Source organism: Orbicella faveolata, unplaced genomic scaffold, assembly GCF_042242905.1.
Source record: "Orbicella faveolata isolate gen_17 unplaced genomic scaffold, um_ofav_v1 contig_46, whole genome shotgun sequence".
NCBI classification, from domain to species: Eukaryota; Metazoa; Cnidaria; class Anthozoa; order Scleractinia; family Merulinidae; genus Orbicella; species Orbicella faveolata.
In genome coordinates, this window is record NW_028301576.1 from 25,905,001 (window position 1) to 25,925,290 (window position 20,290).

General features: G+C 38.2%; 1 protein-coding gene, 1 long non-coding RNA gene and 1 pseudogene across 2 annotated transcripts in view; 2 read left to right on the forward strand and 1 right to left on the reverse strand.

The window, feature by feature from the left end:
• Window positions 1-20,290, reverse strand: part of LOC149099168 (uncharacterized) — a 276,702-nt gene that overhangs the window by 195,326 nt on the left and 61,086 nt on the right. The gene's annotated exons all lie outside the window — the stretch shown is intronic.
• Window positions 1,226-2,314, forward strand: LOC149099203 (uncharacterized; annotated as a pseudogene).
• Window positions 6,764-7,564, forward strand: LOC110059717 (uncharacterized). Its single transcript, XM_089278280.1, has one exon. It carries the CDS (start codon window positions 6,764-6,766, stop codon window positions 7,514-7,516), a length of 753 nt encoding a protein of 250 aa, XP_089134406.1. The 3' UTR covers window positions 7,517-7,564.

Consider the following 20,290-nt stretch of genomic DNA (forward strand, 5'->3'; position numbering starts at 1 on the left):
ATTTGTGCATCGACAACTTTGTTATGCTTAAAGATGAAAATCTTCCTCGAAGTGCTTGGCAACTTGCATGTGTATCAGCTGTCTACCCTAGTTCTGATGGGCAAGTGCGCAAAGTTCAGGTAGCTCTTGCGGATAGCTGCTTGGATAATACGGGCAAGAGGGTTAATGCTGTGCAGTATTTGGAGCGACCAGTACAGAAGCTAGTGCTTTTGATGTCAGCACAAACTGATTGAGATCCAGGGTAATTCCCAACCAAGGAGCCTTACAAGTACTGAACTGAACTGTTAAAGATAATTTGATTCATTGAACACTGATTTTTAGTTAATAGTTTAATTTGTGAAATATGATTATTTCAGGGGAGCCATGTTAAGGACACTAGACAAAGGTCAATTTTGATTAGTTAATAATTGTCTCTTTATCTTAGTTACAAACGTAGTTACAATGTTTACTTCTTTTTTATTGGTTTTGTAATCGGACCTTTAAGCGTCACCATGCGCATATAAAAGCTGAGTTAGTGTCCCTTTGAAGTAGTTTTTCTTTCCATCTCGCGTGGTCTTGTCAACCTTGAACTCTTGATGTTTTTGATTTCCTAACCCTTGGCTCAAGTGGGACCAATATGTGAGTACCTTTGTCATTTTGATTAGGTTACGTTTTTTATAGCTATGGGCAAAGGAATACAAAGAAGGATTTGTGTAATTTTAATTGATTTATAATCGTCTAAATTAGAAAGTGTTCTGAACGTTACTAGAGTGAACGCCCACCTTTTAGGCTTGAAAGCATTGAGCTGTTAATTAGTTCCTTTTGTTGTTTACTTCTGTGATCGAATCTTATTTAGTATCTTAGCTTAGTATTTACGCTGGCTATTTTTGATGTATTGTTATTCAATTTCGTTATGTTATTGATTCCAAATCATTAGTTTGTCTTGTGTAAGTTTTGACTATTTGTTAGGCAACTTTTCCAGTAAATTGATAGAAATTCGTTACATATTGTTATTTCAGTTTACGATCGTTTATGTTGATGCAATAAATCGCCGATAACCGTCAACTTTGGTTTTCCGTGGTTTACTTGTCTACCCTTGAAGACGACCTGTAAAGTAGTCCCACCCACTAGTTTGTCGCAACATGCCTAGAGCTCGTTTTGTTTCGTCTCGTTTTGGAATTTGCCAGTCGCTGCAGACGTTACACTCAATCTCCTTTCATTTTTGTGGGTGTTGGAAGCAAGGAGAATGGCAAGAAACAAGCAGAAGAAACTTGTAGACAGAGAGGAAATGAGAGGCATTTGAATTGAAGCAAAGAAACGTTGGAGGAATAACAAGGCGAAAGCCAAATGTCTAAAGAATGCTGTTGAGCTTGCTTGCCAGTCAGAAGTTAAGCCTGCAGTTGTTACCGAAGCAGTGTGGCCGTCCATGTGCTGTCAGTTTCCCAAGCAAGAGCAAGGTTTTGCTGAGCCAAAACTGGCCAAGCATTGTAAGGGAAAGAAAAGCCCAGTCGTGGTAGATGCTCTTGGATCAACCTCCAAAACCAAGTAATCGGAGGAGGCTTGAACCCGGATATCCGAACCATTGAAAGAGATAAATCCTTCGAAGGTAGGGAGACCATAAATTTTTTTGGGCTGTGAATCTTTTCGCACATGTTACCTGGACTACTACAGAGGGATTTCAGTAGCAGTAAAAGAATTTAAGCCTCGGCAGCCAAGGTCACGGGATGAGACAAAGCAAGAAGTTCTCAGAGAGGCTCAAATGATTGGCCAGCTCGGTGACCACTGTGGACTGTCTTTACTGTTTGGAGTTATCACTAAATCATGGCCGCTGTGACTAACAACTCAGTTCCATGGCCAGAACAACTCTTGTTCTACATTGCACAAGGTTATCAAAAAGGGGACACTTGACAAGCGTTCTTGGTTAGGAATTCTGAAAAAAATAATGGAAGCTCTCAATCTTATGCGCAAAGCCGTTGTTCATAATGATGTCAAATCAAACAATGTTGTGCTGAAAAAACCGGGAAAACAATGGAATCCCATAATTATTGATTTTGGGAAAGCATGATGCATTGCCGACCCAAAACCATTGATGGATTTGTCACCTACCGCACAAGAAGAATACTGGCGGTCTTACCCACGTATCACGCCAGAAATTGTTAGTGAAAAAGGACAGCAAAGTGTGGCGTCTGATGTCTTTTCTTTCGGAAAGATTGCGCTGAAAATTGTAAATTTATTGCCTAATGCAACAGCGCTTTCTCTGAAAGTGGCAAGGAAATTAACCTCTGATGATCCAGCAGAGCACCCATCATTAAATGAATTTGCTGCTGTTCTTTAGACACAGGACTTTCAATCAATCGTTACACATTATTATACTGCGAACAATTCCAGCCGATTAGCATGAATTGACAAATTTTCATTTTTTCCATAACTCGCTTTCAGTATTATTAGTCTATTAGAACTGTCAAGACTGATGAACGATGGTATATTTCAATATGAGGACATGAATTGTTTCCAAGTGGTGTTTTACAATACAATAAATACCCTCAGCACACAAACAAATTTATGCTGTCTTTGATGATGTGTATTTGCTTAAATTTATCGTGATTTGTTTAATGTTAAGTTAGTCTTTGAAACAGGGGAAGGTGCTCAATTGCAAGAAAAGTGTGAATGGCCGGCTATTGCCAAAAAACTTTTCACACGAACTAGACGAGAATCCTCACGCTGTGGTTTTATCACTTACACTGCGTGTGCTTGTGGGAATTTATCAATGCATAAGGTGTTACAGAAAATCCCATTAACTAATTATATCAATGATATTCTTGGTCAGGAGAATGTGAGAACTGCATTCTTATGTTACAGGTCTTAATTGGTTGACGGTAGATTCAATGTACCATCAGACTAATTTGCATTTTTTTTTCATGCCTTAAAGCTCATTATGTTTTATTAAATAAGGTCTCCATAATTTGACTCTCCTGTATGTATTTTTTCTAATTTCTTAATCCTGTCACATGTAAAAAATGTAATCAAGTGGTGGCCTTATCTATTACATGTGCAAATACGCTCATTTTAAAATAAACATATACATGAAAGAACAACATTGGTTGCTTTCAAATTTAAACTTTCAGGAACCTATTGGTGGGTTAGGCAAAATATGGTTGCTGTGACTTTTAATTGAGGTTTGAAATGGCCAGAAGAGATTTTCTTTCTCCTTTTAAATAAAGTACCAATAATTTGGCCTGATCTTTACTCTAGTTTCATCTGTTTGATAAAGACACAGAAGAGCCAATTTCCATTAGTTCTGAAGAATCTCAGGAGGATTCACTGCCAAGTGCATCCACTTTACCAGACAAATTGAAGAAGAAGAAACAACTTAGTTCCTCAGGAACACCTGAGAACAGAAAGAGCTAGCGATACACATAAACTTGAATGACCACAGGAAAGGGGCTTGAGGGCCATTTACAAGGACAAGCATGCTAGCTATATTCAGCTACTGGAGAGAGCCAAGTTGCCAACTCTAGCGAACAGGTGTTTACAAGAGATCTGTATTCTCATGTATAAAGTTAAACATAGACTATGTCCTAATAACATCTGTAACATTTTTAACGAGCATATTTCTGCATACAACCTGAGACAATCAGATTTTTCTACTCCTAGATACAACACTGTTACTTATGGGAAGCACTCTTTGCATTATATAGGACCCAAATTATGGGGCAAACTGTCTATGGCTGACAGATCAGCCAAGACACAGCAGGCTTTTACAACTATATTCGCAAAAGGGATATAACTCGCTTAATGGACACCGGCTGTAAGGGCTGCATCCTATGTTGCACATAATGCCCTTCAGGTAATTAATTTTTTTATTGTATTAATATTAGTATTAGTATAGTTTTTTAGCAGTGTCCCCTAATTAGTATGGTGTTTTTATTCCCAGGCTATAAGGCTTTTTTTTGACACTTTAATAAAGTTCTCACTCACTCACTCACTCACTCACGCATTTCATCTGAATCATGAGGAAAGGCAGGCTGAAAAAGCATCCGGTGAGTTTCTAATCATACCATTTCAGTGAACCAGTTTAAACAAACCCCAGGACTTGCTATAATCACACATTTCACACTGGTCCAAATACACAGCCACTGCACACCCACAACATATTTTTGATCCTTGCACATAAACTTCTCAATTACTAAAGTAAGTTTAAGTTATTTGAAAGCCCTATGTACAAGATTTCAAACTTACAGTGCATTTAAACCAAATCAATTTTCATTGGTGAACTTTTTATCAGACTTACCTTCTAGAAAGAACAGCAATATTTTACTTGTTCTGCAAGTAATCTTTTTTTAAAAAAATAATCTCCTTTTATGTCTTTCCTTTATTAATTTATGGTAAACGAAATATTGTTTGTACTTGCGTTAAGGATTGACGAGGATTTCATGTGTCACATGCATGCCAATTTAAAAACTAAATAAATAAATAAAAATAATGCTACTATAATATGTCTTAATCATTTTTTTTTGTATTGCAGGAAGAAAAAAGGAGGGAAGATGCAGATTTTGATGTAATAGATCTGACTGTTTCATTTGGGGAGCTTAGCTCTTTGGAGAACACTCCCACGAAGATAGAGCAGTATCATCAGTGCTCTCAGGATGAGGATGGTGCAAGGTAACATAATATTACCAAGTACTGTCGGTTATAGTTGTCTAATAAACAATATATTTACATACAGTACATTAGAAGGCATAGCAATCAAATGAATCTTCTGTGATTACTTCATTCAAATTAAGCTTACCTGGCAAATTGCTGTTGCACAAACAACCATTCAGTACTGTGCTCGGTACTTTTTATTTTTGAACCATGATGCATCCAAGATTTGATTGATTGCTAACTATTTCAAACAAGTGATGTAACTTTCTATGGAGTGAACATATGGCCCGGCATAGTAGATGGTGAACTCATAAATGTAGCAACCTGTTATGTAATTACAACTGCCCACAATATTATTGTTCTTCTCGTCCAGAGCTCAACTTGTCTTTGGCAACAAAGGGTCTGGGTCAAGTGAGACAAATTCAGAGCAAGATGATATGAAGGAGGATACAGATAAGAAGAAAACAAAAAGGAGAAAACAAAAGAAAATAGGAGAAGACTTGTGGAGTTATGCAGAGGGAGATGAGGTGGAAAGCTTGCCAGTGGGGATTGATGGACTTAATGTTTATATAGTGAGTCAGAAGGATGAGAAAGATCTTAAAGAATGCTTGAGGGATGGAAGGAAGTGGAAGAAAGACTGCCCGATGAACTGGAGAGGACGCGAGAGGTTGCATTATGCAGACTGTCGTGAATCCTACAAATGCAATACATGTCCGTTTTTGACAGAGTATGGTGTTAAAAACACAAAACAGTGGCATAGGTGGGTAGTAAATGTTTTTTGCCAAGGCTGTGGTGACCCAGGTACTTATGTTCCATGCAATGCTTGACGATACTTGTGCCATGAGAAAAGAAGTGTTTTAGTATTTCACTATGATTTCGTACTTTTTCTGTATCAAGTTATGTCACAAAAAGCAAGGAAGAGATAGAGAAAATTATCAAAGAAAACCCAAATATAAAGCCATCAGAGCTCAGGTTAGCCTTTTAACATGTTAACATCGAGTTTCTTAAGGTTTCTACACTACAACTCGTGAAATTCCTCAAGCGAACACATCTTGCATCCTTTGTATTTTTATAGTTCAGTCTACTCTTGGAAGAATTGTTTCTAAGTTTCATAATTCTTTCTAGTTAGTCTAATTATATTTTTCTTTTTATTTACTTCTTAGTTTTTCAAAACTGATTTGGTTATTGCTTTGCTACACCACTTGGTTTACCACATTGTTATATCACTTCACTACACATCGCTTCATGTGCAAGTACTGTTCTTTTACAGGGTTTTAAAGTGTCTATGTAACGTCTCAACTTGTCACTTCAATAAATTTTGTCTTAACCTGCTGAAGTCACGAGCCTTGTTGTAGCAATCATTTCTAAAGCACATTAAGAATTATTTAGCACGTCTGAACGACACTTGGAATTCACATGGTTGACATTCTGTGAGAAAGGTAACGTCTTTCCTCTCACATAGACAAATAAGTTCTTCAAAGTTTTCAAACCATTTAAATTGAACTTTTGTATCCAGATAGCTGAGTTTACTGACAAGAACCGCAAAATTGCTGCTTGATGTAGAAAGTCTCTCATATTGTTGATATGAATATGCTACAGCATTCGGAGCAACTTCATGCATGACTGCCATTGTGACTGGTGAAAACTTTAGCTGTGATAAGCTGAGTTGAAGTCCTGCTTCTCACTTGATCTTTTCCGCATCACTGAATTCAGACATTTTGTGAGACAAGGTAATTTAACCTTTTGATCAAAGGTCTTATGTTCATTGTAAAGCCAATTCCTTTCTCAAGCACCAGTGATATTGTTTTTGAGATTATGGGTTGGTTTTGTAGAGGCCAGTACCTCAGAGTCTCTTCCACTGGCCAACACTCCCGTGCGACCCAGCCAGCCAGCAGTCCCTGTTACAAGACGTAATCCTGGTAGACTCTACTGCAATTAGTCCATCAATATTAGAGGAGCATAGTAGTGTTCCACTACACAGAGGGGAAGACAAGGGCAACTGGAAAAGGAAAAGCGCCAATTAAAAAAATTCAGGTGGCTCCTTATAGTATACTGTGGCGCATGTACTGATGTGTGCCTAGTAATAGTTGTGTGCTCATGACTAATACATGGTGTATTGGTTTGTTTGAAAGTGGGTGAGATGTCTGAAAAAAGCAACTGTCCAGACCCCTTAGAGCAAGAGAATTTCCTAGAAGAACTGCCAAGAGATGCATCTAATTGTTTACCAGGTGTCTTGTCTACTCAGACAGGAACCGCAACCAACAGTTGCCAACAATCCCATACCAGTTCACTGCTGACAGCACTGAACATGTCTGGTTCAGATCCCTGCACACCAAATGTCCCACCATCCACTTCACATCCATCACCTATTGGAATACCACGAGCAGGATTAATTAAGGGTAATCGTAATCCCTCGTCATACATAGCGGGTGTTGTGGACTGGACTTTTACAGAATCCCAGTCAAACATCCAGGGAAGGACAGGCAGCAATGCTTGTGCCTTTATTGCCCTAATCATGGGGAAGATATGGATCATAGGAAGCTTGCTTTGGCTGAGAGGTGACTGTCTTCCTAAGTCATGGAGTAAATCCTTAGTTGAAGCAATGATCAAAGGCAACAAAATCCATGATGACCAGTTTGATCATCAAGCTGTTGGTTTAGAAGTGGAGGGTGCAGTTTCATTGGCAGATAATGCATGCAGGGTACAGAGAGTTGGGCAGCAGATTGACATTTTTGACATCAACCCAGTTCATCAGTTGGCCAATGTGTTAATCCAAGAGGCCCAGAATAACATGTCAAAGTCATGCTGTGTTATAATGACAGGACACCGTGCCATGCTTTTAGCAGTGAACTCTGATAGCTCTGCCATGATTATTGACTTCCATAGTCATTGAAATGATGGAGCCATCATAGCATGCAGTTAACCAGGCTGTATACATCTCCTCGCTTAATGGTAAGATGCCATGATGAATGACAACTGGCAGCATCCTCTCACTATTGCATCATTTAAAAAGGTTTTTTTTTTAAGGTGAAAAAAAAATAGTTTAAACCAATATCGACAAGCATATTCTTCTAACTTTTCTCTCCATGTTGTTTATGAAAGTAATATCGTTTACGACTTTTTTTTCTGTTACGATCAAGATATTTTCCTATGGTGATTTACTCTTAAATTCTCATAGTATGTATGTTTGTAATTATACTGTGAGGAGTAGATTTTGGGTACTGTTGGGGATTCAAGGATCCACCTGCTATGAGATTTAGTCCATGAGCCAAGTGGCTAAAAATGGCAGATCGGTACCACCTGAGGTGGCAAAGGCTATCATATATCAAATTAAAGCTTATCATGAGTACAATCCAAAAATATATGATAGCAAGTCTGTACTGGCAGCTTAAGGCTGTCAAGTGACCTTAAATGTAACGCATGTAGCATAATGAGAATCAAGGGCCCATTTGCTCACTGAGAAATCTCATTTTTTACCACCGTAGACTTGTTTGTTCTTAATGAAAGTCAAATAAAATTAAAAATTAAGATATACAGCAAGTTTATTTTCCGTTAGTTTTACATTTGCGAGAACAATGTGGGGTTTTTGCATGTACGAAACATGACATGTCATGCTACTAAGGTAAAACTCTTCCATTCCATATAACTAAAAGATCTATTTTATGTAGAGGATAAAAATTATAAAAAAGTTCCTGACAATATGTACTAAGTAGCTTTTTACTTTCATTAACTGAATTTTAAGTGTGGAATAATTTCTGGATGAGACTGGTTCAAGTTGAGTATCCTGTGGGAAATTGCTCTGTAGCGTTTTCACTGTTTATCTCTACACTATTTTTTTGGTTAAAAAGGAAAGGTAGGTAAGTTGGTGTCTTGAAAAAAATGATAAAAATAAAGCATATTTTCACACCAAAAGTGTTGGCACTTTTGTTTTAGTTATAGCTCCCGTAGTGGTATGGCTGGGAAGACTGGTAATAGGGTATGCCCAAAAAGACTGGTACTAGGGTAGCCGCCTACTTGTTTCACATAAGCGGTGTTAACAGCTTGACTAGAAGTGGATTCTATTACATGGCATTCTCAGGACTCAGAAATTCCAAAGCGTGCAAGAAGGGAAATGTATTGCATGATTCATTGTAGTGACGATGACAGAGCGCTCATAAGCCCGAATTCTGTGGAATCATGGAGAGCACTGAGATGGGCTGCAGAATTGAGACATCACAAGGATATTCTTGGAATACAGGTAAATTCACCAGATGAAATTCCTGAAGTCTATTATCATAGAAAGTGTAGAAGCATTTTCATTATGAAAAGAGATCTCAAAAAAATCATTTCTCATGAAAAAAAGGAGAGTAAGAAAGATATGGAGCTGACTACTGATGGCAATGGCCAGCAAAGGGCATCCACAAGAGGTCAGCCAAGTACCTCAAGAGTTTATGAAAAGATCTGCATGTTTTGTGAAAAGAAAGACAAATACAAGAAGGGTTCAAAGACCAGAGAGAGCTTAACACAAGCTAGACAGCTTAGACAGATATATCGGTGAGATATATTGCCTCCAAGGAAAGTGATTGAGATAGATAGAAAATTGTCATGAAGGAGGCAAGGAAGAAGAATCTGATCTTTTTGCTGGCATGGCTGCATTGTGCTCAACTCAAGCAAAAGGTCAGTAGCTGGACCAGTTTTAATATACAGGTTCATGATCGCGAATGTATTGTCAAGAGCAATGTAGGCTATTTACCTACGATAACTGCTCCAGCAACAAGCATGGTGACAATCAATGAGGTCCTCAACCAGTCTCTTCGCATAATCCACAGCCTCAAACTCACTAGTATAAGGTGTGTTTTTGACCAGGCTACTTATTGCAAGGCGCTTGAAATCAAATCAAAGAACTCTGACCTGTACAAACCAATTGTCCTTTGCCTTGGCACGTTCCACACATTATGTACCCTCATCTCAATCATTGGAAAGGGGTTTCAAGATGCTGGACTCAGAGATCTGTGTATTGAGTCAGGAGTCGTGGCTGAGGGGTCGGTATCTCCATTAATGGAGGGTCGCAGCTACAACAGGGCTGTACGCTTTCACAAACTTTCTTGAGGCATTTAGGCACGTAGCACGGGAAGGATTTCTGCTGTGGGTTGAGAGTCATCATCCTCAAGATGCCACGCAGATCAACAAGGCACTAGAAGACATAGGAGGTCTTGCTGACGACTTGCAAAAATCAACTCATGATCACATCTTTAACAGCCAGCCATTCCAAGTTCTGTTTGAGCAATCAGAAGAATGCATGGAACACCTACGTAACACAAACGGACCGTTATCAGCCTTTTGGTTGTTGTATATCGACTTGGTAGAGCTAATGCTGCACATGATTCATGCATCCAGAAGGCAACTGGATGTTGCACCTTGCTTGCATGCGTCAAATGCTGCCATGGTGTTTTCCATATGACAACACCAACTACGCTAGGTATATGTCTATCTACTAGTGACATGACCAGTCTACCGAAGGAGCACCCACAAGTTCATGCATTTATGGAAGCAGGCAGGTTTTCTGTTCAGATGAGTCCTGACAATGCCTTTGGCCGAATCCCGGTCTATCAGACTATAAAACAAACTGTTAATAAAGACACTCCAACAGTGGGAGGGACAAGAAGTTTCAGTCTGAACCCTGGTACACCAGGGATACTACATGACTGCTGAGTTCAGTGCGATGTTTCTGTGGAAGATGTGTGAAATGGTAGGCTACCTCAAGGCAACAATAGTCATGCCGATTTACAGAAATCTAGAATAAAGAAAGACGAGAAAGATGTACAAGAGATGACAGACCTTTTATTAAACAGCTGGCTCAATCCGTTTTCTGATGAATCCCAGCTGCTGGCAAGCATTTCAACAAGTGCCATTCCCTCACCTGATATTGCACTAGACTTGGCCAAAGCATATCTTTCTGGTGAAGCAGCATATCAAGATTTCAAGAATAATCGCCTTGACCCTGACAACCTGTTGGTGAAGTTCCATGACACCCTCAAGAAGCAGAAATTGAAGACATTCATCAGTATGTCGAAAGCAAAGACAATAACAAAGAACAAGGGAGAAGAAACGGTCATTCGTGCAGACCGCAATCTATTTGCGGGGATGATAATAATAGCCGAAAGTCATCAAATGCACATGCAAGAGGTATTACAGCATCCCCTTGGCCCAGTACCATCTTCCTTAGCAACGAGCAATGGCTTGCCACGCAAAACTAACAAGGCACAGCTTGGCAGGGAGCTGGAGAAGCTAGTTCAACCAACGTCAGAAATACCAAGCCCTTCTGTATACGTGATTGATGGCATGGCCCTCGTTCAGAAGTTAAAGGTCAGTGACCAGATGACCTTCAGTCAAATCGCAGATGCCGCACTGTCATGTGTTTTACAAGAAAGAGGAAACAGCAGACACATAGACGTAGTTTTTGATGTATACAATGAGATAAGTATAAAGTCTACACAGCGAGAACAGAGAGAATAAGGACAATTGGTGACATACGAGAATCTCACAGCCGGGCAAAAAATAAAACAGTTCAGGAACTTTCTGCAAAATGGCCAAAACACGATCAGCTTAATTAAGTTTTTTAATGACTACTGGGGAAAGCCTCCAAGTCGAGAGAAGCTTGCCAACAAGGAGCTCTACACAACATGTGGCACCAAGTGCTACAAACTAACGGTGGATACTTTGCAGGAAGTAATCGAACTCTCATCTCAGCAAGAAGCCGACACTCATCTCCTGCTACATGCGAAACATGCTGCAACACCGCATGTGAAGGCAGTTATCATTTCATCTGAGGATACAGATGTGCACATACTATGCATTTCGTTTGCGCATGCAATCCCAGTTCCTATTTATCAGAGATATGTTTCGCAACACCAAGCCAGGTATGTTGATATCAGTAAAATAGCTGGTGTACTTGTACAGGAAGTTTCCAAGGCACTTCTTGGACTTCATGCCTTCACAGGCTGTGATAGTGTGAGTGCTTTCACGGGCATTGGAAATGCTAGGCCACCCAAATTGCTCCACAGCAAGAACGAGTTCAAAGTCATGTTTCAAAACCTGGGGGAACAGTGATCTATTACAGAGGAACTGTGCGTCCAGCTCGAGTCGTTTGTGTGTGCTATGTACGGGATGAAGAAAGAAAATCGGCGTGAATTGAGAAACTTGCATTTTCCCCTAATTTGATATGTTGTTGGCCCTGCTCTCAACGTTTGACTTCACTTTATATGGGCTTTGCGGGCTATTTCTTATTTGATATGTTATTTACTCTGCTTTTAACGTTTGCGTTTGTTTTACTGGGCTTTGGGAGCCATCATTCATTTGATTTGTTATTCGCCCTGCTTTTAATCTTTTGCCCTTGTTTTACTGGGCTTTGTGGGCTACATGTATTTTTGATTTTATTTGTTACTAGCCCTGTTTTTGACATTTGCCCTTGATTTATTGGGTTTTGCGGGCTATTTCTAATTTGATGATATTCGCCCTGCTCTCAACATTTGCCCTCGTTTACCATGGGCTCTGCAGGCTCTTTCTAATTTGATGTCCTTCATTTGTTGTTTGCCCCGCTTTTAACATTTGCCCTTGTTTTATTGGGCTTTACGGGCTATTTCTACTTTGAGTTGTTATTCGCCTACCCTAGGTACCAGAGGTCATGAAAATGTCCAAAGAGATCAGCAGCATTTGCCAACTTTTCTGCAAACAAAGTGCTTGATTTGTTATACACCGGGGCCAATCCCTTCTCGGAGGCTCCCTTGTTGCAAGATTTTTCTGCATGAGAGCTGTTTGCTAAAATGTTTTCAGTGTGCAAGCACTAGAAAAAGAAAGTGCCCCCATTGTAGACAGGAACTTTATCCCCTAAATAAGGGCAAACACGAACCTTTGTGCATTCCGGAGGGAGTTTTCTTGTTTCAGTTCGAATTTGAAACGTTCAGTGTTAAGTCTCTTGCTCAAAAATAGCAGATGAACGGTGGGATTACATGCCTAACCAAATACCTCCACCTAGCTGATCAGAGTGTATAAAAATGTGGTTGACATAACAAGCTCATTATGAAGAGCTTTAAATTGTCAACTCCTTTTTACAATTTTTAAAATATTTTCCAATATATTATAAAGCAACTTAGCATCTCTATATAACTTTACATATTTTAGTACTGATTCCTTTTAAATGTTTCGTAGTTTTTTCTATTAATAGATTTTCTGCTATATATAACCGTTATATAGCTATTATAATCAAGCATGTTGAGAGTTTGATATGTGCCAATGACTGATAATGGATATACTGAAATGATTTCTGTATGATCTAGATGGGCTAAAACGAAGCAATTTGATTTGTTTTGTGAACAGAGTTAACGGCACAAAGTCTTTCTTATTGGTTAATCGAATATAGTTCCCTCCATTTATTATGAAACAGATTCCAAAAACTTGCAAAAACCGCCAGTGTTTACCAAGGTCATACGGAAATTGTTCTATAATGGCTTGATATGTTGTTGGCCCTGCTCTCAACGTTTGACTTCATTTTATATGGGCTTTGCGGGCTAATTCTTATTTGTTATATTATTTACCCTGCTTTTAACGTTTGCATTTGTTTTACTGGGCTTTGTGAGCCATCATTCATTTGATTTGTTATTCGCCCTGCTTTCAATCTTTTGCCCTTGTTTTACTGGGCTTGGTGGGCTACATGTATTTTTGATTTTATTTGTTACTAGCCTTGCTTTTGACGTTTGCCCTCGTTTTATTGGGTTTTGTGGGCTATTTCTAATTTGATGATATTCGCCCTGCTCTCAACATTTGCCCTCGTTTAACATGGGCTTTGCAGGCTGTTTCTAATTTGATATGTCCTGGATATGTTGTTTGCCCTGCTTTTAACATCTGCCCTCCTTTTATATGGGCTTTGAGGCCTATTTCGTATTTGATTTCTTGTTTTCCCTGCTTTTAACATCTGCCCTTGTTTTATTGGGCTTTACGGGCTATTTCTACTTTGAGTTGTTATTCGCCTACCCTAGGTGCCAGAGGTCATGAAAATGTCCAAAGAGATCAGCAGCGTTTGCCAACTTTTCTGCAAACAAAGTGCTTGATTTGTTATACACCGGGGCCAATCCCTTCTCGGAGGCTCCCTTGTTGCAAGATTTTTCTGCATGAGAGCTGTTTGCTAAAATGTTTTCAGTGTGCAAGCACTAGAAAAAGAAAGTGCCCCCATTGTAGACAGGAACTTTATCCCCTAAATAAGGGCAAACACGAACCTTTGTCCATTCCAGAGGGAGTTTTCTTGTTTCAGTTCGAATTTGAAACGTTCAGTGTTAAGTCTCTTGCTCAAAAATAGCAGATGAACGGTGGGATTACATGCCTAACCAAATACCTCCACCTAGCTGATCAGAGTGTATAAAAATGTGGTTGACATAACAAGCTCATTATGAAGAGCTTTAAATTGTCAACTCCTTTTTACAATTTTTAAAATATTTTCCAATATATTATAAAGCTACTTAGCATCTCTATATAACTTTACATATTTTAGTACTGATTCCTTTTAAATGTTTCGTAGTTTTTTCTATTAATAGATTTTCTGGTATATATAACCGTTATATAGCTATTATAATCAAGCATGTTGACAGTTTGATATATGCCAATGACTGATAATGGAGATACTGAAATGATTTCTGTATGATCTAGATGGGCTAAAACGAAGTAATTTGATTTGTTTTGTGAACAGAGTTAACGGCACAAAGTCTTTCTTATTCGTTAATCGAATATAGTTCTCTCCATTTATTATGAAACAGATTCCAAAAACTTGCAAAAACCGCCAGTGTTTACCAAGGTCATACGGAAATTGTTCTATAATGGCTTGATATGTTGTTGGCCCTGCTCTCAACGTTTGACTTCATTTTTTATGGGCTTTGCGGGCTAATTCTTATTTGTTATATTAGTTACCCTGCTTTTAACGTTTGCATTTGTTTTACTGGGCTTTCTGAGCCATCATTCATTTGATTTGTTATTCGCCCTACTTTTAATCTTTTGCCCTTGTTTTACTGGGCTTTGTGGGCTACATGTATTTTTGATTTTATTTGTTACTAGCCTTGCTTTTGATGTTTGCCCTCGTTTTATTGGGTTTTGTGGGCTATTTCTAATTTGATGATATTCGCCCTGCTCTCAACATTTGCCCTCGTTTAACATGGGCTTTGCAGGCTGTTTCTAATTTGATATGTCCTGGATATGTTGTTTGCCCTGCTTTTAGCATCTGCCCTCGTTTTATATGGGCTTTGAGGCCTATTTCGTATTTGATTTCTTGTTTTCCCTGCTTTTAACATCTGCCCTTGTTTTATTGGGCTTTACGGGCTATTTCTACTTTGAGTTGTTATTCGCCTACCCTAGGTGCCAGACGTCATCAAAATGTCCAAAGAGATCAGCAGCATTTGCCAACTTTTCTGCAAACAAAGTGCTGGATTTGTTATACACCGGGGCCAATCCCTTCTCGGAGGCTCCCTTGTTGCAAGATTTTTCTGCATGAGAGCTGTTTGCTAAAATGTTTTCAGTGTGCAAGCACTAGAAAAAGAAAGTGCCCCCATTGTAGACAGGAACTTTATCCCCTAAATAAGGGCAAACACGAACCTTTGTGCATTCCGGAGGGAGTTTTCTTGTTTCAGTTCGAATTTGAAACGTTCAGTGTTAAGTCTCTTGCTCAAAAATAGCAGATGAACGGTGGGATTACATGCCTAACCAAATACCTCCACCTAGCTGATCAGAGTGTATAAAAATGTGGTTGACATAACAAGCTCATTATGAAGAGCTTTAAATTGTCAACTCCTTTTTACAATTTTTAAAATATTTTCCAATATATTATAAAGCAACTTAGCATCTCTATATAACTTTACATATTTTAGTACTGATTCCTTTTAAATGTTTCGTAGTTTTTTCTATTAATAGATTTTCTGCTATATATAACCGTTATATAGCTATTATAATCAAGCATGTTGAGAGTTTGATATGTGCCAATGACTGATAATGGATATACTGAAATGATTTCTGTATGATCTAGATGGGCTAAAACGAAGCAATTTGATTTGTTTTGTGAACGGAGTTAACGGCACAAAGTCTTTCTTATTGGTTAATTGAATATAGTTCTCTCCATTTATTACGAAACAGATTCCAAAAACTTGAGAAAACTGCCAGTGTTTACCAAGGTCATACGGAAATCGCTCTATAATTTGTTCTTATCAATATCATAATCATAGAAATTTGTGACCCTATCTTGGAAAAAGTGGTTAAAGGTGAAAAGAGAAAAACGCGTTTATTGACGTTTCAGACCAAAACGTATTTAAACACCGTTTAAACGGGTTAAAAACACATTTAAACCCGTTTACAAAATGTTTTAACGCATTTTTCCTTAGGTGAATGTTTTCTTTAAATGAGTGTTTAAAGTGCAATAATTTATTTAACAGTAGAGCTGTCATGACAGATTATTCAGCATTATCGTTCCCACGCCTTTTGAAATCATGGCGTTATTAGAATTATTATGCCAAGCTGTTTTACTGGATGGTATGTAAAACTTATTTTCACCATCATTCTCAGTCAAAGTGGAAACTTACTGTTTTGGTGAAAATACAAAATAATGATATGAACGCTTCTTAATACCGTACTAAAAATGTAATGTAAGTTATGGTCTATACAGTGAGCCAAATGCACGAGTTTTCAGCGACAATACACAATACACTTCACATCGCCATTTCCGAGAATACGCCAACGTAACTTCATCCAATTTACGAAAAGAGATGTGTTGCTAATTTTCTTTTCGCAAATAGTTGTACGTAGGTACAATCTGCTACAATTCTGCAACACACAGGAACGAGTGTGACTTTCATTTTGCGATATCACAGGGAACCTTTGTGCTCTAATTAGCCTGTTCATATTTATGGCATAAAACTAAATGATGTACCTGTGTGTTCGTGTCTTTCTTTGGTTGTCTTGTGAAGTATTTGCATCACATGGAGATGGCCGTTTCTCCGTGTGATCGATTCAGTTCATGCTCGGCGACAGATGAGTGTCTCCAGTTTCAAGTATTAACTACATTTCAATCTTCTCCCCTGTTAAACAGAGGGCCGAAACTGTAATTCACAGCATAATCTTTGTAATGCAAAGGAGAACCACAGTTTTTTCTATTTGAAAGAAGTTTACTATTTCATGTAGCGTTGCAAGCTGTCAGCACACGAAAACTAACTCTGTATCCATCAAGGTTGATTTGGATCAGTTACCCGTGTTGCATTGCATTGCTGTCTCTCAGTTACTATGTTGTTCTGTTGCTCCAAGCAAACTCGACAGATTGAATAATTGGTCATATTAATCAACTAGCCAATGAAATTTGCCTGTTCCCACAGTTAATATCTCACATAAGAAGAATGTGTCTTTGCGTTTGCGAGCAGCCTGAAATAAACGCCCAGGAAATCGCCAATTGTTTCGGCGCGGTCATCAAAGACGGTATAAACAGGGGGGTTAGATCACGTTTCACAAAAATTAGAAAGTTCCTTTCCAAATCGTGGAAAATAAAAATACATATTTCATGCACCATGAAAAAAGTTTCTCCCATATTCACAAAATTATTCTCGCTTAAGCTTCTTACAGAAGATGTAATAAAAGCCGGGATTAATTCAATTATTGCCCCAATTCTCCTCGTCCATTCTTTTTCGTGCAGTTGCCAATAGCTCTTACTCAAAAATGTGCAGTTTTAGGTGGTTGCACTCCGCAAAAGAATTGTGGAAAACTTCAGCGTGAATTGAGAAACTTGCATTTTCCCCTAATTTGATATGTTGTTGGCCCTCCTCTTAACTTTTGACTTCATTTTATATGGGCTTTGCGGGCTATTTCTTATTTGATATGTTATTTACCCTGCTTTTAACGTTTGCGTTTGTTTTACTGGGGTTTGTGGCCTACATGTATTTTTGATTTTATTTGTTATTAGCCCTGCTTTTGACGTTTGCCCTTGTTTTATTGGGTTTTGTGGGCTATTTCTAATTTGATGATATTCGCCCTGCTCTCAACATTTGCCCTCGTTTAACATGGGCTTTGCAGGCTGTTTCTAATTTGATATGTCCTGGATATGTTGTTTGCCCTGCTTTTAACATCTGCCCTCGTTTTATATGGGCTTTGAGGCCTATTTCGTATTTGATTTCTTGTTTTCCCTGCTTTTAACATCTGCCCTTGTTTTATTGGGCTTTACGGGCTATTTCTACTTTGAGTTGTTATTCGCCTACCCTAGGTGCCAGAGGTCATGAAAATGTCCAAAGAGATCAGCATTTGCCAACTTTTCTGCAAACAAAGTGCTTGATTTGTTATACACCGGGGCCAATCCCTTCTCGGAGGCTCCCTTGTTGCAAGATTTTTCTGCATGAGAGCTGTTTGCTAAAATGTTTTCAGTGTGCAAGCACTAGAAAAAGAAAGTGCCCCCATTGTAGACAGGAACTTTATCCCCTAAATAAGGGCAAACACGAACCTTTGTGCATTCCGGAGGGAGTTTTCTTGTTTCAGTTCGAATTTGAAACGTTCAGTGTTAAGTCTCTTGCTCAAAAATAGCAGATGAACGGTGGGATTACATGCCTAACCAAATACCTCCACCTAGCTGATCAGAGTGTATAAAAATGTGGTTGACATAACAAGCTCATTATGAAGAGCTTTAAATTGTCAACTCCTTTTTACAATTTTTAAAATATTTTCCAATATATTATAAAGCAACTTAGCATCTCTATATAACTTTACATATTTTAGTACTGATTCCTTTTAAATGTTTCGTAGTTTTTTCTATTAATAGATTTTCTGCTATATATAACCGTTATATAGCTATTATAATCAAGCATGTTGAGAGTTTGATATGTGCCAATGACTGATAATGGATATACTGAAATGATTTCTGTATGATCTAGATGGGCTAAAACGAAGCAATTTGATTTGTTTTGTGAACAGAGTTAACGGCACAAAGTCTTTCTTATTGGTTAATCGAATATAGTTCCCTCCATTTATTATGAAACAGATTCCAAAAACTTGCAAAAACCACCAGTGTTTACCAAGGTCATACGGAAATTGTTCTATAATGGCTTGATATGTTGTTGGCCCTGCTCTCAACGTTTGACTTCATTTTATATGGGCTTTGCGGGCTAATTCTTATTTGTTATATTATTTACCCTGCTTTTAACGTTTGCGTTTGTTTTACTGGGCTTTGTGAGCCATCATTCATTTGATTTGTTATTCGCCCTGCGTTTAATCTTTTGCCCTTGTTTTACTGGGCTTGGTGGGCTACATGTATTTTTGATTTTATTTGTTACTAGCCTTGCTTTTGACGTTTGCCCTCGTTTTATTGGGTTTTGTGGGCTATTTCTAATTTGATGATATTCGCCCTGCTCTCAACATTTGCCCTCGTTTAACATGGGCTTTGCAGGCTGTTTCTAATTTGATGTCCTGGATATGTTGTTTGCCCTGCTTTTAACATCTGCCCTCGTTTTATATGGGCTTTGAGGCCTATTTCGTATTTGATTTCTTGTTTTCCCTGCTTTTAACATCTGCCCTTGTTTTATTGGGCTTTACGGGCTATTTCTACTTTGAGTTGTTATTCGCCTACCCTAGGTGCCAGAGGTCATGAAAATGTCCAAAGAGATCAGCATTTGCCAACTTGTCTGCAAACAAAGTGCTTGATTTGTTATACACTGGGGCCAATCCCTTCTCGGAGGCTCCCTTGTTGCAAGATTTTTCTGCATGAGAGCTGTTTGCTAAAATGTTTTCAGTGTGCAAGCACTAGAAAAAGAAAGTGCCCCCATTGTAGACAGGAACTTTATCCCCTAAATAAGGGCAAACACAAACCTTTGTGCATTCCGGAGGGAGTTTTCTTGTTTCAGTTCGAATTTGAAACGTTCAGTGTTAAGTCTCTTGCTCAAAAATAGCAGATGAACGGTGGGATTACATGCCTAACCAAATACCTCCACCTAGCTGATCAGAGTGTATAAAAATGTGGTTGACATAACAAGCTCATTATGAAGAGCTTTAAATTGTCAACTCCTTTTTACAATTTTTAAAATATTTTCCAATATATTATAAAGCAACTTAGCATCTCTATATAACTTTACATATTTTAGTACTGATTCCTTTTAAATGTTTCGTAGTTTTTTCTATTAATAGATTTTCTGCTATATATAACCGTTATATAGCTATTATAATCAAGCATGTTGAGAGTTTGATATGTGCCAATGACTGATAATGGATATACTGAAATGATTTCTGTATGATCTAGATGGGCTAAAACGAAGCAATTTGATTTGTTTTGTGAACGGAGTTAACGGCACAAAGTCTTTCTTATTGGTTAATTGAATATAGTTCTCTCCATTTATTACGAAACAGATTCCAAAAACTTGAGAAAACTGCCAGTGTTTACCAAGGTCATACGGAAATCGCTCTATAATTTGTTCTTATCAATATCATAATCATAGAAATTTGTGACCCTATCTTGGAAAAAGTGGTTAAAGGTGAAAAGAGAAAAACGCGTTTATTGACGTTTCAGACCAAAACGTATTTAAACACCGTTTAAACGGGTTAAAAACACATTTAAACCCGTTTACAAAATGTTTTAACGCATTTTTCCTTAGGTGAATGTTTTCTTTAAATGAGTGTTTAAAGTGCAATAATT

Excerpts from the sequence above, each read along its gene's own strand:
- LOC110059717 (XM_089278280.1), top strand. The coding sequence starts at position 6,764 with ATGTCTGAAAAAAGCAACTGTCCAGACCCCTTAGAGCAAGAGAATTTC.